At 36.7% G+C, this 27,465-nt stretch overlaps 1 protein-coding gene across 2 annotated transcripts in view; it reads left to right on the top strand.

Annotated features, from left to right (window-relative positions):
- Positions 1–27,465, top strand: part of rimkla (ribosomal modification protein rimK-like family member A) — a 33,013-nt gene that overhangs the window by 2,339 nt on the left and 3,209 nt on the right. The window contains exons 2-6 of one of the 2 annotated variants that reach the window (XR_003674483.1): positions 13,878–14,108; positions 16,949–17,035; positions 19,943–20,146; positions 22,632–23,151; positions 24,186–24,294. Coding sequence is in view for 1 of the 2 variants with exons in the window: in XM_028452826.1 (XP_028308627.1) it covers positions 13,878–14,108; positions 16,949–17,035; positions 19,943–20,146; positions 22,632–23,151; positions 24,186–24,234 (1,091 nt within the window). In the remaining variant the exon portion in view is untranslated. Of the gene's footprint in view, positions 1–13,877; positions 14,109–16,948; positions 17,036–19,942; positions 20,147–22,631; positions 23,152–24,185; positions 25,723–27,465 lie in introns of those variants that run through there. The other variant, XM_028452826.1, reaches the window with a different exon arrangement.

The following is a 27,465-nucleotide window of genomic DNA, read 5'->3' as shown; positions in this document are numbered from 1 at the left end:
AGGAAAAATAAAATAAGATTAAAAAAAAAAGGAGTTTTACAGTCAGTGGCGTTCTGTTGATGCAGCATTTTCTAAACCATGACAATCTTAATCACCTCTTTACTTTCATTAAGTCAAAGTCATCTTTTTTAATGTCAATTTTTCAACATGTGCTGCAAATACAGAAAAATCTGAAAAAAAACAAAACATTTTTCTCTGAGCCACAGTGTAAACTAACAGTCGAAAAATATGAAATATACAGAATATAAGGACACATTTCCAACAAATGTGCAGAAATTCCAAGAATACTGTGTAAAGATGTGCATTTTCAAAAAAAAAAAAAACAGCAGCAGCAAAAACAAATGTGCATAGACTTGTATTAACCGCAAGTAAATGAATACAATGCACTAACTTATTCAACAAAATTCACCTAATACTTATTGCACTTAGTTTAGTTGGGACGCACAAGATAGTGTGAAAGCTTTGAAGATGTTGGTGCACCACTGTGTCTTTTTAAAATAAGATTTTAAAAAAACCCTACTTTTTATTATGTGTGAGTTAATCTATGATCATTACATGAACCACAGAATATGTGTATATACAGTAGGTTTGCTATAACCAGTGACAAGTTTGACATGTGGTTATTTCTAACCCTAACCCATATATTTGGAATAAAACTAGAAGAACGTTTTGTCAGGTGACTAAAAGTAAATGGTAATGAGATGCCACAGTTTTAAATGTCACACACAGTAGATAACACAACAATCAGATGCATCCGATCATGATGGAAGACAGTAAACTGCAACAATAGAACCCAGGACGTCCTCATCCAGTTTGTATCAGTGTTTCAGTTCTGATTCAGTATTCATTAGTGAAAATGGTGATAGAGAAATACAGCTTTATCTTTATCTTTATCTTGCAGCTCAGCTCTTTCTTTACCACATCAGTCCATTACAGCATCGTTGTTGCTGTGGCCACTATCCACTTCCTCCTAAAGATAATGCACTCTTACTTTCCTAATCTCTCACTCACAATAATTTATCAGACTTGAATTAGCTAAATGTTATTTAAAGGGATGTACCATCTCGAATTCTAGTGTGTGCATTACTTGATAATTCCAACTAGGGCTGGGCAATATATCCATATTCAAGATATATTGAGTTTTCAATTTTGGCGACATAGAAAATTACAATTAGGTGTGTTCCGATCCGATATTGATATCTGTTATCTGTCCGATATCAGCCAGAAAACGAATATCGGATTTTATCGGACTGCATCTAAAATCTCTGATATATATTTTATTATATTTATTAAATTGTAGAACACTGTAGATAATACATTGAAGGTTAAAATTAATGTAACCAATTAGTTAATAATAAATGGGTCAGTTTTTCTCATACCTACTGTTGCTGACTATTGTTCTCTGTTTGAGTAACATCACCTGATCAAGCCTTTTCTAACATTCCACATTACTAAATAAGTAATAGAAGTATGTATAATTTGTGCTGCTATCGAATCGGATTGATATTGGTATCCAATACTTAAGAACGCAATATCGATATCGTATCGGAAGTGAAAAAGTTGTATTGGGAAAGCCCTAATAACAATATCACCTATATAGAGATATGTATATATATATATATATAGCTTATTTTGTTTTAAAATACTTGTTTTTCGACTTCTCAGAACAGCATTAACGGCACAGTTTGATGGATTACTGTGTGTGTCCTAACTAGGGCTGGGCAATATGGTCCAAAACACATCTCAATATTTTTTCTGAAAATGGCGATACACAATATAAATCTTGATATATTTAATTCCAATTAAGTCTGACCAATGGCTTGTTTAGTGGTAGATCTGGGTTAGGACGCACTGAGCAATCACTCTAACTGAGCTTTTTATGCTCTTCTGAGAAGTAGAGAAAGAAGTGACTCCTAAAACAGGTATTTTAAAAACAAAATAAGCTATAAAAATATATACAGGCGATTTATATCATTTATCCCCATTTTTAGAAAAAAATATTGCGATATGAGTTTTGGTCCATATCGCCCAGCTCTAATTTACTTTAATAGAATAAAATAAAATGCTTTTATTGTCATTATACACAAGGTACAATTAAATTAAGAGACAACTCGTGGTGCAAGATACAGAGAAAAATAAAAGGAAGATAGATACTGTAAGTGTATTTACCACTCAGATGATAAATAAACAAATAAACAGTGAGAACAACGAGAATAGATATATTGCAACAGTTACAAATTGCCTGAAATGACTGAGCACCTCTTATGTGTCAGTTAACTAATCTGTCATGAAGAAATGCTAAGAGAAGTTAAAATAAAAGGACACACTTGGAATGCAACGCAGTGGTGTGAAGTGGGCGTGGCCATCAGAGGAGGGGTGGAGGCTGGCGTTGGCAGAGGCTGTAAAGATGGGGAACATGTGGGGAGGATGTGGGTGGTTGGCTTTGGAAAAAGCGACGGGTCAGTTGGCTGACTAGACTACTGCTACTTATTATTAGTCCTGCTGCCAAACAAATGTAGGTAGACGTCTTGACCTATAGCTTAAGGTGCACATGAGCCACTGGCCAGTCAATGTGACCTTCATCCACGGTGCATGGCTTTAAGTCAGCCTATAAGTAAACACCCCCTCACTTTCAGAGTTCAACATCTCAGTTTAGCTGCTATTGGCTCGCTGGGCCAGAGGCCACAGAGTGCATATATACCTTATAGCTGGGGTCTTGGAGTGCATGTTGGCCTTGTTCTCTCTGCATTAAGTGCAGCTTTTATGAGCTATACCCACAGTTCCACACACAGTACATCAGAATGAGAATTAGGGATGTGGATGGATTCTACCATCTGATTCAAGGAATTCTGTGTACGGATCATGTCTCGTCTGACTGTGGATCTTTCTTTATGTGCGTTGGTCGACTAATAAAGCACAAGAGAATTGGTTTAAGTGATCTCAGCTGCACTCTATGAAATAACCTGCAGAAATAAGACATAAGCAATACCTGAGAGAGAGGAAACGTGTCTATTTGGAGTGAATGCACTACTCCACACTAGGGCTGCACAATTAATCACATTTTAATCGCGATTTTCGTCAGTGATTTTTGTATTTAAATCGATTTTTTTATTCAAAAAATCTTTTTTTTTGTGTATTTGTGCAATAGTTCAGTGATGGTTACAATGCTTTCAATGTGTTGCAATGGTTATTTGATGCATTTGATTTTATGATGGCAGTGTGTAATACCGGCAATATTTATGTATGCACAGGCATTTTATTTTCATATAATCTGTTCAGATCAGTGTTTAAACTGACACAATAGGATAAATTATAACTTTTTCTTATTTTTGTGCATTGTCAGCAACTCAGGGTGCTTTATCCTTAATGTTCTCACTTACAGTTGTTACAATGCCGTCATTATGTTGTCATGGTTACTTTGAGACTTCTACACAGTAGTTTCAGTGAAAAGAAACTTGTTGCACTTTATGTTATGATGGCAGTGTGCAACACTGTATTTTCTTTTCTTTCAGTGAAAATGTGCAAAAACACTAATAATAAATAATAAATAGGATGTTTTGTAGCAAATAGTTTTGACTCAATTTGTCCTCAGAATGATTAATATCATATACAGCAACTTGATTTTTTCATATCTGTTTAATTTTGATAATAACTGGGTAGAATATTGTGATATATCGCAATAATATCATATCGTGACCCAAGTATTGCGATATGTATGGTATTTGCAACATCCTTGCCAATACTCACCTCTATCCGCCACACATCTAACCAGGCACCATGGGGCGAACACATGATTAAGGCATTATTAAGCTACCTTAATAACACTACAACAATATACGCTGTAATTCCTTTCTAGGAGTTTCACAGTATAACAGTGTATTATTTATATATTTAGCTAATAGTACATCTTAAATTCTCTGGTAAATTTGAGTGTTTATCATTATTTTTGTTTAAAGCTTTTCTTTTTTTAACTTTAAAATGTTCACATACTGTTTGTTAAAAAGTAGTTCAATAAAAATCCAGATGTTTTCCCTAACATGATAAATAATTGTGATGACAATATTGATCCAAATAATCATGATTATCATGTTGACCACAATCGTGCAGCCCTACACACACTAGGGCTGCACGATGTAGACCAAAACTCATATCTGGATATTTCTTCTTCAAAATGGCGATATACGACATAAATCTCAATATTTTTAATTCAAATAAAGTCAGACCAGAAAAACAATGCTAGCTTAGATTTTCTGATGCAAATTGCCACACAGGCACATTTATTAACAAACAGCTGTGCAAAATGTGCCACTTTTGGCTCTTCCCGTTTTAGGGACAGCATGTGTGAGTGAGTTCTGTAGTGTGGCTTGTTTAGGGGAAGGTCTGGGTTAGGATGCACTGAGAAATCCATCAAACTGTGCTTTTAATGCTGTTCTGAGAAGTAGTTAAAAGCAGCGACTCCTAAAACGAGTATTTTAAAAAAAAATAAGCTATAAAAAAATAAAGATATATCTTGAATCTTGGTTTTTAATGTAAACATGTGAAATATATCTAAAAATGACACTATGTAAAGAGCACAGAGTTTAAAGATTACCCTTCCTCATGTGAAAGGTTAACAATGATGACCCCACCAGGCCAAAAAAAATACCTAACCCACCTGTGAGCAGGTCAAATTCCCGTCTTTATCCCGATAAGGCATTTACAACATATTTCCAAGCTTTTCTCCTTATTTGCGTTCTCAAAGTCAGCCTGAGCGTCACATCTCACCTCTGAGTTAATGATTTCAACATGTCCTGAGGTGGAGGATCAACCCTATGCTTTCATACACGTACACGAACACTAGTGTTTAATTCATTAATGCCATGGTTGCGGATGGTCGTTCTTCTTCACATAGCACAGTTAACTCCAACACTCAACCAGCCTGAGCTATTTCACATCCCATGACTGAGTAGATTTGAACAGAGAGCGGATATGAATTCCTTTGGGGATGTTGTGTGCTCCTCATCCATGCAGCTGGACATGCTTTACCTCTCAGATGATGAATGTAACACAGACACGTTGGTGGATAGAGAACATTGAAGCAGCTTTGGTGGTTTTTTCCACTGATGTGTGTGTTTGGATGTAGATGTTTCAATGAGCACAGCAGAATTTAAACACCTCAAGGTTCTCAATCTCAACGTTTGGGTTGTGAGACTATGGGAGGGGGTCAACTCACCAGATGCCTTCAAGAAACTAAATTTTTTTTTGAAGAATTTGGGCCCATTTTTGCACATTTTTACCCTTTTTCTGCCACCTCCCCAAACTTGCCATATTTAAACCTATTTTCATCACTTTTTCTTGCTATATTTTTTCTCTTTTTAATGCATTTTTGCTGCATTACTCCCATTTCTCCATCACATTTCAATGCCTTTTCCACACATTTTTTTTTCTACTTTCCAGACATTTTCTGCACTTATCACTTGTGATGCAACAAAATTCCAACCATTTTATTTTATATTGTACATTTTATTGTATTGTATTTATATTTATATCCATACATGCCATGGGAATAACCATTTGCATATTAATTTCTTTCAGTGTTCCAGTTTTGGCCAATCATTTTTATTTTTTTCTATCACTTTTCCCATCTAATGTCACATAATTTTGACCCATTATTGTTATTGTTTAACCTCTTTTCACCATATTTCATGCTTATTTTGGCCAATTTCACCACATTCATGATGTGTCATGCCCATTATTTGCCAGTTTCAACTGTTCCTTCTTTTTTCTGCCTTTTTTTAAGCCAATATTGACTCTTTGAATCATTTTTACTACTTTTTCTGTTCATTTTTGGCCACCACCTTTTCCACCCATTCTATTCCTGATTAAAACAAGGATTTACATCTTTAAGATGACTGTACATCATGGCCCAAAGAATACTAAACTTCCTGGATAACAGTGGATATTATTCAGATCAATTAAACTAAAATAAATGTAGTTGTCACAGATTCATAGAACAATGGACCATCATTTTGCTGACTTTATGGATGGACCCCAAAAATCACTCCCCTTTATTCCCCCTGCCCTTATCGATGGCCCTGTCTCCATTGAGGGAGCATAATTGTATTTTATAATGCACAGCAGTGCTCTCCATCCACTTTCTGCCTTAGTTTATTCTCGTTATGCTTTTGTTTTAGATATTTAGATACTATTAATCAAATACTCTCCTTCTTTCGTTATTTGCTTTCTTTTTTGTCAAAGAAAACAATGTCTGTTCTAGAGATACTGAGATATTCCAGCTGACTCCCACATGCTGAATGATCTTTGCAAAAAAAAAAGAAAACTGGTGGGAGTTAGTTTTAAGTCAGTGACCGTAATCTCACCAAAAATATTAGAAGAATGCCCTTGTAGCTTCATCATCTTCATTTTCTGATCTCACTCTTATCTCTCATCCATAAACGGGAGTTTTATTTTTCATCATTTCTTTGATAGAAATCTCTGTAAGTATGTGTGCTCAGTAAATATAGGAGTAAGCAACATATTCAGCCACTGACTTCTGCTGTGGAAATAAAAACGACTAATAATTGTTTCTGTATTAAATGTTTGAGAGCTTTAAAAAAAAAAAAAAAAAATCACCTTCTTGTTTGTGCTTAGACCTTAAATTGCAACACACACAGGAGCATTTTTCTGAATGTATTAATTTGGAATTACGAATTACTGTTCTGTATATAACCACAATATATGACAATATAACCTATTGGTCAAATGATCAGACCTGCTTGACTCAACCTAATTAGGTATCAGCCTGATACCTAAAGACAAAAAACAAAGTTAGAGTGTTTATTAGGGATGCACCGAAATGAAAATTATTGGCTGAAAACCGAAACACCGAAATAAATTATGTAAATTATTAGTCCCATTTCATTTATGGCTCTGTCTGAACCTCACTAAAATTAAAACATTGCAATTGAATAAATTAATATTAATTCTAAGAATATATCAATTAAAAATATCAAAGTATTCCTTAAGCATTGGTATTCCAACAATGCCCAATATAAAACAAAAACATTAAATGTTTAACTTGACCCCACTCATACATTAAATAATATTGTACAGAAAAGTGTTTTGGCCAAAAACCAAAAATGCACTTTTGGGCCATTTTAGGCTGGAGTTTCTGTGCATCACTAGTGTTTATTGTGGGAATACTTTGTTAGCAACATCTGGTCTGCCCAACATTCCAAAATGCTAAAAGTCTGGGATTACTACATCAACACATGAACCACAATATACTTATTGCCTGATGTCATAATTGCATTTGAATGTAATATGTTTGTGTAGTTGTTGTATACCCTCACTTAGAGAGACATTGTCTATTCTAGACTCTCTTTATTTGGGATTCAGACAGGAAACCAACACATACAAAGAGAGCAGCAGGAGCCATCAGCCAAACACTGTGACAGTATATTGTCTGCCTGCTCTGTGAGGCAGCAGAGGCATCCCGGGAATGCCTGTTCGTTTTTTTCAGGCCCACTGAAAATTATTTGCAAACTAAAATTAATCCAAGACAAGAATCCATAAAGAGGGAAAAACTATGGTGGCTTTAATTTATTGAAGTTACACCATCTTAATAAGTTCAACATGTGCTTCTATTGGTTTTTTTTTGCCATATTAACTGGAATTGTTTGACTTTCTCAATGCAATTGTCATGATCACATGACGAGCGCACAGTGCAGTGAACACTGACGACCCTTTGCTAAAAAATGAATAGCATCAATTCATCTCGTTGGTGTCTGTTGGTTCCTTTGGAAATGGAGACGAGCACTGTGAAGACAGTCCGTCAAAAAAACAAAAAAAAAAACATTACAGCACGTTCCCTGACACTTCCCACTGGAACACACAACCAGAGCAGTGTGTCAGTGTCAGTGCTGAATAACTCGGAAGAGACAGTAGATCCTCTGGCTTCTGTTCTGAGACAGTAGCTGCGTTTCCATTATCCTTGGAAATGCGCAAAATCTAAATAGCGCAATAAAAACTGGTAATGGAAACTGGAATTTCAAAGAAACACTCAAATATCGCTAAAAAAGTTTTTCTGCTTTAATGAGGAGGAATTTCAGACGTTTCGATATTGAAATGTGTCGCAAAAGCGCCATGGAAAATTTTTTTTCCGCAAATACACGTCACAGGATGTGATGTACCTGGTCACATGACCACTTCTCTTCGAAAAAACATGACACGATACGTGTGGACAGAAGAGGAGACCGGGACATTTCTCAGCACAAGATGACAGAAATCTATAATAGGGCCCTAGAAAATCCACGTTAACCAAATTGCGGACGGAATCGACCAATAAAAATGGTTAAACGTGGAAATGGACAGAATCGGCATGAAACGCCGTCATCGTGAGGCAAGGAACGTTCTTTTATGGGGAAATGTTTTCGGAGACCGCATATAGGGTGCACCGCCCACCTGTCATGGCTGCATTAAACACCGCCTAAACCACACCAAACACTGTCTAAACTGCCAAAAAACTACGCAAATCGTTACTGACTCCTAAATACAGAGCCACCAGTGCCTGCTTAACTTTACTGTGCCTATGAAGCTCCGTCTGTTCCTCGTGTAGCGCTGCATCGCTCCGTGAAAACATGATCAGCTTTAATCATCTTCATCTGCTGAGAGCGTTTAAACAACATCTCATCAGAGCTACAGAAGATCTGTGAGAAAAGTTGTTCTGTTGTTGTGGACGACACCATCGATGCCAAGGATTGTAGAGTCTGAAACATCGTAGATTATTGATAACTTCTGATACTGTCAAATATTCTGACCCCTAGTGGTGAAATAAATGATGCATCCTTGTGTCCATATATTTTTTTGTAATCATTACTGTCTGGAATGATGTCATCAGGATCATTTAAATTCGGTTCATTTAAATTAAATTGATGAAAACCTAATCAATAAACCTGATCAGATGCAGTAAACCATTGATCCCTGAGGGGAAATTTGGTGACATTAATGCTGCTCTCATACATCTTCATATGACACATAAATAATTAAAAAGGACCAGTCAGAATAATCCATGTCACTACAACTTATATCTACCTTTTGATTGTATCTTACTTTATTTTTGACATACATTTTTGTTTAATTATGATTTTTTTTTATTTATATGTATGTATTTTATTTCCTCACAGGAGTTAAAAAAAACAGAATTCTAAAAACTTTAAGTGGAAAACATGGAAAAATGAAATGGGATTTGTAAAAAAAAAATGAAAATAAAACAACAACAAAAATACAAAAAATGAAAAATATTAAGAAACATCTTTGTTGGACACAGGCATTTTTTGTTAAATTTACATGTTGTTGAAAGTCTCGCTGCAACGACGTCACTGTTTTGTAATTTGTTCCACTGTTGTGATTGCGCAATGTTACGGTAAATTTTAAATTCTTTAAAAGACAAATGTTACCATTTATTTTGAAATGTGAGACTAATTAGAGTCATGAAATCATACTTATGTGTTGAAATTTAATACTTCAGAAACATTGATTTAGGACATTTTAATTAGAATTATGGCCTTATTTTTAGATTCATGAATTTAATGGCTTTGAAGACTTTTTAAGGATCTGCAGGAACCCTGTATATACAGTATATATATATATATATATTTTTTTTTTTTTTTTTTTTTAAATAATCGTTTTTTATTGATTATTGTACTGCACCACGTGTTCTGTTTCTCCATCATTGCCTTTGCTTGTCAACTCCAAATTATCCATGACCTCCTTTTTTTTAATGCCAGCTGCCACCCACTCATAATCTGCAGCGCTCTACCTGTCTGGACACATGACAGCCCTGGAAGCAGAGCATGCATCAAACAGGCCTAATGCGGATCTGCCCCCACGACATCAACTGTCTGTTGTTATGCAAGCAGCATGCATTAAGCTTCCCTTGACCCTCCATGATCTCACCCAGTGTTCTTGTCACTACTTTAGCGCCGCAGAGTCGAGGATGGCTGGAAAAAAGTGCTGAGCCAGTGATAAATATCTCTCCTTCTGTTTCTACTAAGAGCTACATGGAAATAATCAATGCATCCACACCCGTTTGGTATTCTCTGCTTGGTGCAAACGGATCAGCTGTTGTGTCACGTTGGAGGCTTGGATATTTGTCATATTATTGCTATTTTGTTATTTAAAGCCCAAATTAAAAGTTGAGCAAGTATAATTATCTAAAGATAAATATTTAAAGGTTATTGCTTATTAAACTCGTGTTGTCAGGATCTGCATAGTGGGCTCATCTTTTTAGGATTCAATGCCCCCCAACTTATTTTTATACATTATACTGTCAGATGGTCAATTTGGACTTGTTTTTCAGCTGAAGTTTGCACATCATAGTAGGGATGTAACGATTAATCGTAAGGCAGTTAAAAATCGATTCATAGGTATCACGGTTGATATCGATTTTCTGAAAATTGAATCGCAGTACTTTTTTTAACCAGAAGTGTAGGCGGCGGGCGGAGTCTGCTAATACTTTCTTTCTGGCCGCCTTCTACTCTTAAATATGTTAATAAATGATTCATTACCCCTTTAGCACCGAAAGATCTGTAATATTACTTGAATATCTGTAAAAGTCACGTTTTTCTATTAGCTCTGTCTGCTAGCATAGCTTCTCTTCTTCACTGCAAGATATCTGCATGCCAACCGACCACTGTGTTACCAGCGCCCTCTGCTGGTTCAAACAAATATGACGTAAATCAGTGCAATCACGGTTTTTTTTTTTCAGTCCAATTGTTAAGGCACAAAATACATTTTCAGTTGCACTTTTAAAAGAAAAAGAACTATTATGCAGTTTTGCATTGTTTATTATAGAACCAGAATTTAAATTAATAAGCTTCATTTTCATTTGTATTATTCCTTTATTTATTTAATTCAAGATTTATTTTTAGTTAAATTGCATTGTTTTGAATAGTTTATCAAGGAATTCTTTTGACAATGAAAAATAAAAGGAAAATAGTACCGTATTTTCTAGTGTTTTTTCCCAAAAAAAAAAATTTGTCTACAGTCCCATTTTGTAAAATAAATCGTGAGAGAATCGTATCGTGAACCCAGTATCGTGAATCAAATCGTATCGGGAGTTGAGTGAATCGTTACATCCCTACATCATAGTACAGGTGAGTATTGGCAAGGATGTTGCAATACGATACGTATCACGATACTTGGGTCACGATGCGACATTATCACGATAGCGCAATATATTGTGATATTCTACCCAGTTAATATCAAAATTAAACGTAGAGATGAAAAATCAAGTTGCTGTATATGTTCATCAGAAGATATTGATCATTCAGAGGACAAAGTGAGTCAAAATTATAAGCTTCAACATCAACATCCTATTTATTATTATTATTATTATGACGTCATCGAGCAGAGTGGAGGTGCAGAAGATTTTTATGTAGGAACAGGAGCTGGTCAACATGCCAGCAGTACAAAATGTGAAAAATGCAATAAGAAAAATGTTGATTAAATATCAGAAGAAGAAAAAATTGATTAAAATAAAAAAAAAAAAAAGATTTAAAATCGGCATTCAAAAAATTGCGATATATTGTAAAATTGATTTATTTTTTATTTTTTCACACCCCTACATCATAGACACTTACTACCTTTTGTTTGGGTTTTATAGTATGACTAACTTCATTACACCATCACTGTAAGGCCTGCGATCGATGGGAAGCCAAGAAAATCAATCTATTTTCCTGAACAGTCAGAGTTAAAGTGAAATCAAGCTTTTCTTTTTCCAATTGTCATTTTAAAGTAATTAAAGTCAACTCTTTCACACTTATGTCTCACACGCTTTGATATGCGAATGAAACTAGGGATGTCCTGATACAACTTTTTCACTTCCGATACGATACCGTTAATGCAGTTTTTTTGTATTGGCTGATACGATATCAGCAGGAATCATACATACTTTTATTACTTATTTTGTAGTGTGGAATGTTAGTAAAGGATTGATCAGGTGATGTCACTCAAACAGAAAACAATAGTCAGCAACAGTAGGTATGAGAAAAACTGACCCATTTATTATTAACCAATTGGTTACATACATTTTAACCTTCAACATAATATTTACAGTATTCTACAATTGAATAAATATAATATATATCGGAGATTTCAGATGCAGTCCGATAAAATCTGATATCAATCAGACCGATATCAATATCAGACCGGAACACCCCTAAATGAAACGGCTCTTCGTGAAACAACATTCTTCTTATACTTAAATGAGTTCTTTTGGTGCTTCTGTTGCATGTAAGAGAACATTTGTCTGGAAAAATGGATGGTTCCACATTTTGGTGAACTTTGACATGGAAAACTACATAAGCTTTGTCAATATCCTAAATACAGTGTATGTATGTAGCAAGCATTTAAAATGTGTTTCTTATTTAAGGATTAAAATTAGGTTGCAGTAGGGCTGGACAATGTATCGAGATTCACTATCTATTGAGTTTTCTATTTTGGCGATATAGAAAATTACAATATTGTCTATATCGATACATTTTATTTTATAGCTTATTTTGTATTAAAATACTAGTTTTAGGAGTTGTTGCTTTCACTACTTCTCAGAACAGCATGAAAAGTACAGTTTGATGGATTTCTGAGTGCGTCCTAACCCTGACCTTCATCTAAACAACTATAAAACTCACTCACACATGCTGTCCCTTAATAATAATAATAATAATAATAATAATAATAATAATAATAATAATAATAATAAAGCATAGGAAAAAACCATAAGTGGCACATATTGTGCAACTGTTTGTTAATAAATGTGGATGTGTCACATTTTGCATCAGCAAATTTAACCCAGAATTATATTTCTGGTAAGACTTTATTTGAATTAAAAAATATTTAGATCTATATTGTACATCACTATTTTGAGAAAAAATATCGAGATAAGAGTTTTGGTCCACATCACCTAGCATTATTGTTTTTTACCCTCGGCCGAAGGGTATTGTCAGCAGTTTGCCGTCTGTCTGTGTGTAAAGTAGGTCTTTTAATGCAATACCCACCGACCATTCTAACACCAAAACACTGGTACTAATGGGGGGATTCCAGGTGATGAAAAAAGTTTCGGTCAGTCGATTTTTGGTGAAAAAACTGCGTTTTTGAGGATTTTGATAAAAACTTTGTCGTGGACTGATTTTAAAGAAGGAAAGGAGGTGGACCATTGATACCTCGCTGTAAGGTGACATTCACTCAGGGCTCCTGATTAGGGCTAAAATTTTTCCCATCTGATCATTTTTGGCCAAAAAATTGCATTTTTTTTCAAAATATTCATGTTTTATGTAGGTGTAAATCTGAATTCATAACCCAGCAACAATTCATGCATCAAAACATTGGTACTAAAATGACATTTCTAGGAAATAAAAACGTTTTTCCAGTCGGACAATTTTTGGTGAAAAACAGCGTTTTTGAGGAGTTTGAAAAAAAACTTTGTCATGGACTTTGTTTTAAAGAAGGAAAGGAGGTGGACCATTGATGCCTCACTGTAAGGTCACATTCACTCAGGCTTTGTGTTTGTCACAGAAACTACTACGTAATAAAATTCTTTGCATAAACAGGTGAGTAATCATATTTAATAATGTTTTATTCCCCTACCGGTATTATAAATGTAATGGATGAACCATTTCCAACTATAAATTCACTGAAGTGCTTAGCTTGGTCACAATAAATCAATTTAAAAAAAATTTCGTGACAGTTAATATTTTGAGGATTTTTCAAATGTCAGGCCGAGGGTTTTCAAGTGAGGACATGTTATGTTTAATTTATTGTTATTTGATATTTAGTTGTTTATCATGTTTTTTTTTCTCCCCTCCTTCTGTTTTTTAACACATCTTTGTGTCTCCCTGAAGGTCTGCGAGTGGAGCAGGAGTTGGTGACCTCTTACCCTCAGGTGGTGGTGGTGCGGGTGCCCACTCCCTGGGTGCAGTCGGACAGTGACATCACTGTGTTGCGTCACCTGGAGAAGATGGGCTGTCGTCTCATCAACCGGCCTCAAGCCATTCTCAACTGTGTCAACAAGTTTTGGACCTTCCAGGAGCTGGCTGGTCACGGAGTGCCTCTGCCCGACACCTTCTCCTACGGTATGAAAACATCATTAGATATATCAGATATGTTAAAAAAATATGTTCACTTCTGGAACAAAGCATGAGCCTGTGACTGTTTGGGTATGCTGAATCCATTTTTAATGAGATCCACGCTGGCAAACCAACGGTTCCCACTCAAAATCAAGAAATCCAAGATGGCCACCATCCGTATTGCCAATTTGGATATGTTGTCATAACTTAGATATCTATATCAAAAGGTTGTTTTATCATTGTACAAGTTGGCATGTGCTACAAACGTGAACACATCATAAATCAGATTAATGCTAATGCATGCACCAGGATCAGAATGGATATAATCTTTCTTAGAAATAATTGAAAATAGATATATTAATTAATGTTTTGATGGATATTTAAATCACATCGTTCACCCTTTAAAAGGCATTTTTGTCAAACACAGTTGTGGCTCCAAAGAAATCATAGTTTCCATGTGTAAAGCGTTGTGGTGGCCATCTTATATCTTGCTCTGGATTAAATTTACAGTATTTCAAGCTATTTCATGACAAACCTTGTCCCCAAAAACCCGCATTTTGCCACATGTTTCTATGTCTAACAGAACCGAAGTTATGTTAAGATTGAAATTCTCAATACGAATGGCAGCCATCTTGGATTTTGCTTTGAGCACAATTTACGGAATTTTAAGTTTTAATATTGATTTCCTTGATCCTGAAAACCTATAATTTGCCACTGAGATAATATTTACATGTCAAATAGAACCAAAGTTATTACAAACTATCCAAATTGGCTATACAGATGGCGGCCATCTTGAATTTTTTTATTTTGAGTGGGAACTGTTGGTTTGCTAGTGTGGATCCCATTAAAAATGAATTCATCATACTCAAAAACCTCATGTACAAATGATGCGATGATCTAAAGGCGTGCATTGTAAATATTTCAGTAAAACATCTATAAAAAATTGCGATTTATTGTAAAATTAATTTTTTCTTCTTTTTTCACACCCCTACATCATAGACACTTACTACCTTTTGTTTGGATTTTATAGTATAACTAACTTCATTACACCAATTCTGTAAGGCCAGCGATCGATGGGCAGCCAAGAAAATCAATCAATTTTCCTGAACAGTCAGAGTTAAAGTGAAATCAAGCTTTTCTTTTTCCAATTGTCATTTTAAAGTAATTAAAGTCAACTCTTTCACACTTATGTCTCACACGCTCTGATATGCGAATGAAACTAGGGATGTCCGGATACAACTTTTTCACTTCCGATATGATACCGATAATGCAGTCTTGCGTATTGGCCGATACGATATTGATCCAATACGATATCGGCATGAATCATACATACTTTTATTACTTATGTTGTAGTGTGGAATGTTAGAAAAGGCTTGATCAAGCAATGTTACTCAAACAGAAAACAATAGTCATCAACAGTAAGAATGAGAAAAACTGACCCATTTATTATTAACCAATTGGTTACATACATTTTAACCTTCAACATAATATTTACAGTATTCTACAATTGAATAAATATAATATATATCGGAGGTTTTAGATGCAGTCCGATAAAATCTGATATCAATCAGACCGATATCAATATCAGATTTTGAGTGGGAACTGTTGGTTTGCTAGTGTGGATCCTATTAAAAATGGATTCAGCATACTCAAAAACCTCATGTACAAATGATGTGATGATCGAAAGGCGTGCATCATAAAAATTTCAGTAAAACATCTATAATTCAGCCTACCTTTTATTAATGAGACATTCAAATGCGATTAAGAAAAAGTATAGTTACATTGTACAGAAGCTGCGTTGAATCGACTGTCTACTGAACACCCAGAGCAGATGCATCAGTCCTGGTTTTTAACCATTTAATCTCATTAGTAGCATCACAGGATTTGATTGCAGCTGTGTATCACAGATTAATAAACGCTGAGTCATGACATTCACCTCCCTCCTCCAACTGCTCAGCCAGTCCTTTTTTTGATCTGGAAAACTTTCTACTTGGTCCATTTCTTTCTTCATTTACACGGTTTTTTCTTCATTTGTCTTGTGTACATTTTATAAAGCGCAACAAGCACAGCCTGCCACAGCAACACATATTTCTTCCTGTTTCTAAAAAAAAAAAAGACAACCACACTGCTGTGTTGTGTGTGAGCTGAGAGAGAGAGAGAACGAGAGAACGAGAGAGAGAGAGAGAGAACGAGAGAGAGAGAACGAGAGAGACAGAACGAGAGAAAGAAAGAAGAGGTTTGGGGGTGGGGGGTTTGGCCTACATTCCACCTCTAGTCTGCACAGTAGGCCAGGCAATGCACGCAGAGCAGCTGGAGAGCTTACATAACACCCTCCCCCCCTTTTACACAGCCCTCGTAACTCCCCCAGCAGATTTTTCAAAATAAAACGTGTCTAACTTCCTTCCTCTACTTCTTTGACATGGTTTCAACCACATTTCGTGCCTTCTCCTCCAATGTGTTAAACAATAGTGTTTTTGTAAAAATACTGTATTTCAATTTTTTTTAAACTTTCCCAAACCATTTACTAATTGTCTGACACTGAAAGCACACGCACATCTGTTGCTGAAAACTGCCCTTTTAAATCAACATCAGCTTTGGTCACATGCTTCACATTAATGTATCGTTCAGTGACTCCTCTGTTCTAGTCTCCTGAATGGAGCTGAGGAAGACACTCGGCTGTTTTTGAGTCGCCTCAGTTTCCATAGCAACATGCCACATTCCCTCTGCCCGCCCCGTCAGATTAGCTCTAATGTGTCAACCCTGCCACCGAAGCAAGGACAGTATTTAATGTATTATACGGTGTGTGTGTGTGTGTGTGCGTGCGTGTGCGTGCGTGCGTTTCCCAGGAGGCCACGACAACTTCCGAAAGATGATTGACGAGGCTGAACCCCTGGGCTACCCGGTGGTTGTGAAGAATGCACGTGGTCACAGAGGTAAGGCAGCCCTCGTGCTTTTATTGTTTTAACCTCGTCACACCTCCAAAGTGTCCCAGTCTCTAATTGGACTCTTTTACCGTCCTCACCCTCTTAACAAATTCATAGATGAAGTGTTAAATAATTAGGACTGCAGTGCCTGGACAGGAACAACCTTAATACTTTGTAGCACGTTTGGTTGGGGTGTGTGTGTGTGTGTGTGTGTGTGTGTGTGTGTGTGTGTGTGTGTGTGTGTGTGTGTGTGTGTGTGTGTGTGTGTGTGTGTGTGTGTGTGTGTGTGTGTGTGTGTGTGTGTGTGTGTGTGTGTGTGTGTGTGTGTGTGTGTGTGTGTGTGTGTGTGTGTGTGTGTGTCACCCCCTCATACTTCTGGTTTCCACAGTGGGTTTAGTTTCACCAGGGCTGGGATTAATTGCATTTTCATTTTCATTTGAGTCTTAAATCAGCTGTAAAATGCACTAAAAACAAATATCTATCATCTCATTTCTTTCCTATTTATTGGTTACGTTGTTAGGCTTCCTAAATGTGGTAAAGCTTGATATGAAACATATTTTAATAATTATTAACAATTATAAATTCAATTATCTGAACTCAATCACAATTTAATTACGATTATGACATTACGACAGCAACACATTTTTTAAAATGACAATTACATTTATAATTACGCCATAATTGTAATTTTTACCAAATACGTGATTACAATTATATACAATTATAATTGATTCCAACCCTAAGTCACAAAAAGGAAATTCCAGCCTTGCTAACCGTGCTGTGTACCCACTGACCTATCAGTTCTTCCTTGTCTCTTTGCAGGCTTAGAATGAGTCTAAAAAAGTCATCCTAATTTTCCACACTGCCGTCAGTGCACAGCTGTTTGTCACATTAACGACAGAACCCTGTTTTTTGGGAACAGTCTGTGGGTTGATTATTGGCTAAAGTCCAACAACATTTTAGTTTTGACCATAGATGTGAACAAATCTTAATTCCAAACACTTTCAGTGCTTTTAGGTGCATTTCTCATCAGTGTTTCTCACATGTCAGAGTCACAAGACCTTTTTGAGTGTCTACGACCATGTGTTGTGTTGTGTTCTGCTACCACTGTTTATCTTCACAAGTGCATAAAGCTATCCAAAGCATAGTTGTGTCACTGATGTGCACGGACAACACCAGCCTGCAGTCACATGGTGTCCCTCGGAACAAAGGTCAGAGGTCTGAACAATAAGGAGCATGGACTGAGTGGTGCTAATTAAAACAGGCATCTTCTATCCTCAGTGAGAAGCAGCTCAGGCTGCAAACAGCAATGTTCCGCCCCTTATGTAAGAGATGAATTACTGGAGATCAGCCAAAACACGTGCCTGTTGTCATCAAGAGCCTGTACTACAAAGATGGATATAGTATATCTGGGGTATCTCTCCATTAGTGGGCGTCACCAAACCCAGGGGTGTCAAACTAATTTTAGTTCAGGGGCCAAATACGGAGCAGTTTGATCTCAACATTATTATGCTCTAGTTCCTAGGTTAACAAAGTGGGGTACAGGTACCCCCAGGGGTACACTACTTGTCATAGGGGTTACGTGAATGAAAATTAAAAACACTGATAACATTGGAAATAAGAATATAAATAGAGCAGCTAATGCTAATGCTAGGTTAAAACTAATGATAAGTGAATGCTAATGCTAGGCTAATGTTAATGCTAGGCTAATGCTATTACTAGGTTAATGCTAATGCTAGGTTAATGCTATTGCTAAGCTAATGCTAGATTATTGCTGTGCTAGGCTAATTCAAGGTTAATGCTAAGTAATGCTGTTACTAGACTAATTATAACGTTAAGTTAAAGCTAATGCTAGGTCAATGTTAATGCTAGATTATTGCTATGCTAGGCTAATTCAAGGTTAATGCTAATGCTAGGTTAATGCTATTACTAGGCTAATGGTAATGTTAAGTAAAAGTTAAGGCTAGGTTAATGTTAAAGCTAGGCTAATGTTAATGCTAGCTAATGCTAAGCTAAGGCAGCACCTGCATTCTCACTAGTTATTATTATTTTGTATTATTTGTCAACAGGAGGTCAAATTCAGGGACATATTTCACTGTAGTTCTACATTGTATGTGACATTATGTTTATTAAGTGTTCAGGAGTTAGGGGGTACATGGCTTCAGGTTAAAGGTGTAAAGGGGTACGGGACTGGGAAAAGTTTGGGAAACACTGCTCAAGTTGACACTTCTACAGATACATAAAATACAAAATATGTAAGAAACTGACAATATCCAAGCATTAAGTGACATATATCAGTCACAACAGGATCCTCACTTTACATTTACTGGATTTTGGGAATTTCTATTTAATTAAGGGAAATATTATGTCGAAATTTGAGGGAAATTTAAGGATTTTGTAAGAATTTAGAGGTTTTTTCCAAACAGTTTAACATTAAAAATGAATGCAACTGTGCGATATAAGCACTGGTAAAACTGTGAGCCCCTGCAAATATTGTTGAGTTTCATTTACACAAAGATCATTGTTTTCTTTCCTCCAAAAGGGCCGGATTTGGCCCCCGAGCCATGAGTTTGATACGGGACCTAACCAATAATTGTAACCAGTAATCTAATTTTCCAGGAAACCTGATTGGTCAGGAGGCGGGACTTCTGTACTCGCTCAGATCTTATCCACTTCATAACCTGGTCCTGCCCAGGTTAGGTGTCCAGCCTAAGTTACCATGGTGATTTATCCCAGTAAGACGCTAGCCAGTGTTGTAGTACAGCACACATGGAATAAATCCAGGCAGTTATTGCGATAAGAAGAAATCCAGCTTCGTAGTACAGGCCCTAAATGCTAAAAGTTCTTCTGCCAGTGATCGTGACAGGAACTTTAAACACTCCTAAACATCATTTCCTCTTTCATCACTCGTCTCAGGTAAGGCTGTGTTCCTGGCACGGGACAAACATCACCTGCAGGACCTGTGTCACCTGATCCGCCACGAGACCCCCTACTTGTTTCAGGAGTACGTCAAAGAGTCACACGGCCGGGACGTCCGCGTGGTGCTGGTGGGGGGCCGTGTCATCGGCTCCATGCTGCGATGCTCCACCGACGGACGAATGCAGAGCAACTGCTCTCTGGGTAGGAAGGATTCACACGTTTCATTATTAAACACATGATGCTTATTGTTGCTAGTAGGGGTGTGCATTGCCATGAATCTGACGATACGATTCGTGACATTCACGATGTCACAATACAATATATCCCGACATGAAACAATATGATATACTGTACATTGCAATATCAATAATTACAATTTTCACCGTTATGAGTACAAAATGGTATGATATACAATGTATTTTAAAAAAAAATTAATTAAACTGTTTTGTAATTCATGATTTGGAATTCTTTGGATCGATACAATAATCACATGGTGAAATATCGCAGAATCCATTTTTTTCTCACACCCTGAGCAACTCATCACCAGTTTAGACATCATTACTGTTGGAAAACAAAGCTGCTCTTGTTCATTTAGTTTTTGTGACAACACAGTTCATAAAAGTTCACAAACTGTCTTTTGTCTCATTTGGGGGTTAAGTTGTTCAAGTAGTCGAAGAAAAGGTTCACAAACTGAAGAACAATTACTTTAGGAAATAATGTAAAAATAATAATATGCAGTGACGTGCAGTGACCACTAGGGCTGGGTAGGCACGTTGCAAATCGAGACCACCAATGACAATTTCATATGTTTCTGCTGTCAAGTGTTAATTCAATTCAAATCAATTTTATTTGTATAAAGCAATTTCCAACAAAGTCATTTCAATGCGCTTATCAAAATATAAAATTCATAATAAGAAAGAAAAAACCCAATAAGATCCACATGAACAAGTGTTTAGCCATCTAACAAAATCAACATCATAAACACCATTAAAGAAACAAAGAATTATTTAATATAGTCTCCATACTCTCCCAACAAGATATATCTCATGACACGGCAGCACATCCATTGTTTGTGTTGGAAACACAGAAACACAGAGAAAATGACAACTTAGAACAGCCTCAGTGAGGAGCATCCACAAAGCCAATCCTTCCTTTTGTACCATTCACTGTGAAAAGTATGAAACATGTTCTGACCTTACCTTTGCTGAAGCTCTGGTAGCTCAGGTGTTGGTCTCCATCTTTTAAAAGCTGTCGTTTTTCCTCAAAACAAAGTTTCTCTATCATCTCTAGCGCTGTCATCCTGACTGTAACGTTATCCCGCCCACTAGCTAGAGAACGTAGCAGCAGCGGTCACGTGATATCAATTCACTAATGTGCTGTGAACTGACGTATATCATTTAGCATAGCGCAGTTACGTGCCTTTACGCGTAAATGGATGTCATATTGGGGACCTGACTGCGCATGCGCAAACACGTAAAATCACGCAATGGGAACGGAGGCAGAAGAGCGACGTGCCATTGGAAGGGGGTGTGGCCTCCCTCTGCCTTACAGCGGAGCGGAAAAAAAAAGACTGTGCAGCTGTTCCAGGAAATAGTGCTGTTTAGTAATTTGGACTATGAAACGCACAAAATGCGGACACTTTCAAACTTATAGGTACTGTAGGCTATTGGAAATGGAAAAATAAATAATTTATAATTAAAAAAATAATAATAATAATTTATAATTAAATAATCAAAATATCAATTCACCCTTGGGTAGGCACTGCCTACCTTGCCTACCATGATGGCACGTCACTGATAATATGAGTCACTAAATGTTAATGTATACCTGTTTGTACTGGTTTTATTCCAGTCTGGCTTTTGTTTATCACTGAGCGCTGCAGCTTTGTTGCTGATGAGCCTAATTTTCATTGTCGTGAGCAGTTTTAGTGCAGCCGAGGCGCTAATGCACTACGACACATTTGGGACATCAGTCATCAGATTATTCTGCGTTTGAGCAACAGTTGCTGCTGACGTTGCTACTGACTCCTGGTAACGTTTGATTCTAACATTGGAATCCTGTTCTCATAAAGATCTAAGGCCAGGGTTGGGGTCAATTACATTTTTCAATTACAATTACATCTTCAATTACAACTCAATTATGATTATCCTCTTACAATTATATTTTTCCCCTGATAGTCAATTACAATTATATTCTCCATCACAAAATTTCCATTTTCCTAGTTTTGTGTTTAATTAATTTGTAATTGACAGTTTTTATAGAATTTTATTACTTCCAATTACAATTACAAAGTAAATTATCTGAATTCAATTACAATTCAATTCATGATACAACACCAACAGATTCTTTCAATTACGATTACAATTATGTCATAATTGTAATTAATTATCAATTATTCAATTGCAATTGTAATTGACCCAGGCATTTTAAGATTTTTTTTTTCCAGTACAGGTATTGCCAGTTTAATTCTTAACTCTCTTTCAAATGTAATTGAAACTGTTTAAGTGTTTATATTTACTATAACACAAGGAATGTATACAATGTAAAAATGTCATTCAATAATTTACGTCTATATAAAAATTTTAAATATCTATTTTTAAAAAGGAAAAATTTAAATAGCTGCTTTTGTTTATTTCCCATTGATTGTGTGTGGGTTAATTAGCTCTGTGTGTGTTTGAACCATTAGGTGGCGTGGGGATGATGTGTCCACTAAACGAGCAGGGTAAGCAGCTGGCTATCGAGGTGTCCAACATCCTGGGTATGGACGTGTGCGGCATCGACCTCCTGCAGCTCAACGACGGCTCCTTCGTCGTGTGCGAGGCCAACGCCAACGTGGGTTTTATCGCGTTCGACCAGGCGTGCGGCATGGACGTGGCGGGCATCGTGGCCGACTTTGCCCTGTCGATGCTGCCCAGCCGCCTTACCCGTAAGATGTCCCTCCTCTCCGTGGTGTCCAGCACCAGTGAGACCAGCAGCGAGCCCGAGGTGTGCGCCGTGCAGCCCTGCGGCGGCGGCGGTAGCGGCTCTCTGCCCGAGGCCGTGTGCAACATGAGCGTGGGCTCCACCTCCAGCGAGAGCGACCCGGAGTTGGCCGAGCCGTCCCAGTCGTCGCCCCGGCAATCCACGGCCCCCGCCCTCCCCGACCTCCCTGATCCGGTCTACAACTTCAACACCCTCCTGGCCAACGAGATCAAGCTATTGACTGAGTGAGGATGGAACCGCTTTACTGCTACACAAGCCAATACTACACACACACACACACACACACACCTGTACAGATGGCAGGAATCATCTATTTTAAATTGCATATCAGTCCAAAAACAAAGTGAGCATGATGATAAAATCTGAGCAGAGAAGAACACAGAGTTGATCTGAGGCTGCTCCCCTGACTCTTCTCTATCTGCACCAGACCCCCACCATCTACACACCATGTAACACTGCTGCATGATGGGAAAGAGAGGGGGGGTATAGCTCATGGGATAACCAGTTGACCTCCAGTAGTTGTATTTGCTCCTCTCAGATCAGATCTAGATGACAGAACAGATGCACCGTTTGAAATAGCATGTTTTATTAGAAAGATAGTTTTGTTTTTTATCACTGAACCTGTAATTCAGGTGTGTCAAACTCATTTTAGTTCAGGGGCCAAATTCAAAACAGTTTGATCGTTAGTGGGCCACAGATTTTTGGTGGAAAAAGAACAAATTTCACATTAATGTGCCTGGTTTGCGCTTCCACGTATAAATGATAAAATATGTGAGTACATCAGCCCCTGCAGGATCTTCACTTACATTTCCCCGATTTAGGGGAAAAATTGTGGAATAGTTTGAAGAAAATTAGAGTTCTTTCAACAATTTCAGTCATGTGACATAAGAAGCGGAAAACCCGAGCTCTACAAATAATTTGAACAGTATTTTTTGAGTGGGCCGAATTTGATGTTCTGAAGCAGGGGTGTCAAACTCATTTTAGTTCAGGGGCCAAATAAAATAAAATATGTGAGAATATCGGTTCCTGCAGGATCTTCACTTAAATTTTCCTGATTTTGGGGGAAATTTGTGGAATAATTTGAAGAAAATGTGCCAGAATTTGTAAAAATTGAGTTATTTCAACAATTTAAGATTAAAAATGACGAATAATAATAATAAAATGGATTATACAAGATTTTTTGTAATTAGATAGGCTGAGATATCTTAGTTGGTAATTTACAAAATGGTTCATGTTATCATTTTTACTTTCTCTAAAGGGCCGGATTTGATGCTCTAAAGGGCCGGATTTGGCCCCCGGGGCCTTGAGTTTGACACGTGCTGTAGTTTGGTGGATTGGCAGATACATTCTATATTTTCAACCTGCAGGTGAGGGGAATGCTTCATTATTATTAGTATTATTATTGGAGTTTTAGACTCCAAAGCAAAAACAAACCTAGAGATGCTCCTGTCAATGTTACAGTAGTGTGGAGACGTCTTTGAACAACTGGAAACTAGGGCTGGGCGATATGGACCAAAACTCATATCTCAATATTTTTGAAAATGGCGATATATGTGATATAAATCGTGATTATTTTAATTCAAATGAAAGACAATGCAGAGTTAAAGTTGCACACAGGCACATTTATCACTAAACAGCAGCACAACATGTACCTCTTTTGGCTTTTTCTCCACTAAGGGACAGCACGTGTGAGTGAGTTCTATAGTGTGGCTTGTTTGGATGAAGGTCTGGGTTAGAACGCACTCAGAAATCCATGAAACTGAACTTTTCGTGTTGTTCTGAAAAGTAGCAAAAGCATCAACTACTAAAACGAGTATTTTGATACAAAATAAGCTATTAAAAACATATACATATATCGATATGGGGTGATATGGTAATTTTCTACATCGCCAAAATTGAAAACTCGATATATCTTGAGTCTCAATATATCGCCCAGCCCTACTGGAAATGCTAACATTCGTGACAATATACAGTATATACGATGGGATTTTATCCTTGACCTGTTTGTGTTTGTTAGCTCAGCTAAAATTGTTTCTGCGCTAACTAAACTTAAGATAAAGACACGTTTTAAATCCACAATGATGTCATTTGCTGAAGCAATAGTGTGACTTCAGACTGAATTAGCGTACCGTTCATGCTAAGCTACACAGCGTGACTTTTAACACATTCTTCTGTCCTAAGTTCTACAATTACTAAGTATCGACTCATCCTTGGTTGTTACAGATCGCGAGGTTTTTTTTTATTCGTTGTCGTCTTTGTTAACCATTCCTAGTTTGTCTTTGATTAGCCTTACCAACCGCAGCACTTTATAATGGTAACAAAACAGATGCATTTCTTTCTTACTAAGTGACGGATTATTAAGAAAGATGAGAGAGCTGCTACGACTACACCAGAAAGCAGAAAATATACCTCAACACAGTGACTTCTCACTGCCACAGGATCCCATTCATTCCATTCAGTGTATATCAGCTGGATCCTCATGCTACGCTATGCTACGCTACGCGGGTAGGGGTGTTCTCTCCATTTGTGTAGGAGCTAAGAAAGCTAGTTGTATATTAATTATTCTGGATTCTTTTTAATCTTTTTATGTAAATAATATAGCGTCACAGCCTTGTTGGTACCTGGCTGGTGGAACAGCTGAAGTAACTGCCATAGTAACAACTGGGATTTCCAGAAAAGCGATTGTGAACAAATGAGTTTGTACAGAACAAGAAAATAAAATAAGCTTAATCAGGGTTGGGGTCAATTACATTTTTCAGTTACAATTATGTTTTCAATTACGACTACAGATAATGACCAGCATTTTTTGCCATTTACAATTAAATTACAATTATTTTTTGTCCTCGGAAAGTAAATTACAATTACATTCTCAATTACTAAAGTTCAATTAATCACAATTACGGAGCCTGAAATAAAGAACCTTATAAAAGTTAACCTTCCACTTGTGTTAGCTTTCTGTTAGCATCTCTAATGATAATGGGTCTGAAATCAGCTGTAAAATACACTAAAAACAAATATATATCATCTAATTTCTTTCCTATCTATTGATGACCTTGTTAGGCTTCCTAATCAATGGAAATATAGGTTTTAATATTTTGGTGTGGGGGTGTCTGAGCCTTTTTTGTGTCAGTATACACCTCGATTTATATTTTGTTTTAATGGTAAATTGTGGGAAAACTTGCAATGAAACCTATTTTAATAATGAACTACATATGTGTAGAAATGGACATAGAACTGTAACATGGTTCCACAGTTTTGTATTAAAATTATCATTAATAGAATTTTCATGGCAATTACAATTATCTAAACTCAGTTACAATTTAATTACGATTATGACAGCAACAGATTTTTAAAAATACAATTACAAGTATAATTAGGCTATAATTGTAATTAATGATCAATTATGCATTTACATTTATAATTGACCCCAACCCTGGCTGTAATTGGGTGACCACATTTCTCAATTTAGTTAGATGCAACTTTCATCTTCTAATATTTCTATAGGCAATAGTTGTTAACTTTTTGTTGCTTTCAACTCAAATGATACTATATTTTTTTAACATTGTAAAATAGAATGTTACTTTTTTTTTTTCCTTGATAAGAAAAGAAAACAAAATCCAGGGATCAACTTAGATCTTATTGTTCATAGTTTTTTTTGTTTTGCTTTTTTTAAATTGAACTCTACGTATCACACAGTAGTTCTTGGGATCACCGTGGTAACTGCCATTTTGAAGATACTTGCATCTCTGATCAAAAGCACAAACCTCCAGTTGTCTAACGTACAGTAGGTGTGTTTTATTCTCTTTTTTAACCCTTTCTGTTGAACACAACTCAGGGAAGCAGCCTGGATCCCAACCCTCAAACTCCTTTAGGTCACATATCTATAAATAAATACGGTACATAAGAGCAGACACACACACGCAAGCAGAGAAAACATCAAACATAATGAACAACAAAGAAAAAAAGGTTGTGAACTACACTATGAGATATTGTGGTGTACACCATGTTTAACATGCACTTTTTTTCCTTGCTTGTTTTAGACTGTTCCTCCTTTTTCTCCCTAATTTATGGATTTTTTTTTTTTTTTTTTTGAAGATCAACGTGGTTTGTGTGCACTAATATTGTTTGAATAAAGTGAAACCGCCGTGACGCTTGAGTTCTATTTTCCTGTTATGTGGACGGTAGCAGCTGATGCTGACCTAAGCAGAAAACAGGCAGCTTTCATTAGGGTCCTGTACTACGAAGCTGGATTTCATCTTATTGCGCTAACTCCCGGGATTTATTTGGTGTGTCCTGTACTACGACGCTGGCTAGCTTCTTACTGGGGCTAAATCACCATGGTAACTTAGGCTGAACACCTAACCTGGTCAGGTGGATCAGATCTGAGCAAGTACTTAAGTCCTGCCTCCTGATCAGTTCTCTTGGAAAACGAATGCGCAGATCAGACAGCTGCGTTTAGGAAAGAAATATTATTAATGGATGAATTCAATCCTTTTATTTGCAGATGACACAATTTAGGAAAGATATAGGTTTAACTA

This window comes from Gouania willdenowi, chromosome 7, assembly GCF_900634775.1.
Source record: "Gouania willdenowi chromosome 7, fGouWil2.1, whole genome shotgun sequence".
Lineage (NCBI taxonomy): Eukaryota > Metazoa > Chordata > Actinopteri > Blenniiformes > Gobiesocidae > Gouania > Gouania willdenowi.
This window is presented reverse-complemented; position numbering and strand designations above follow the sequence as displayed.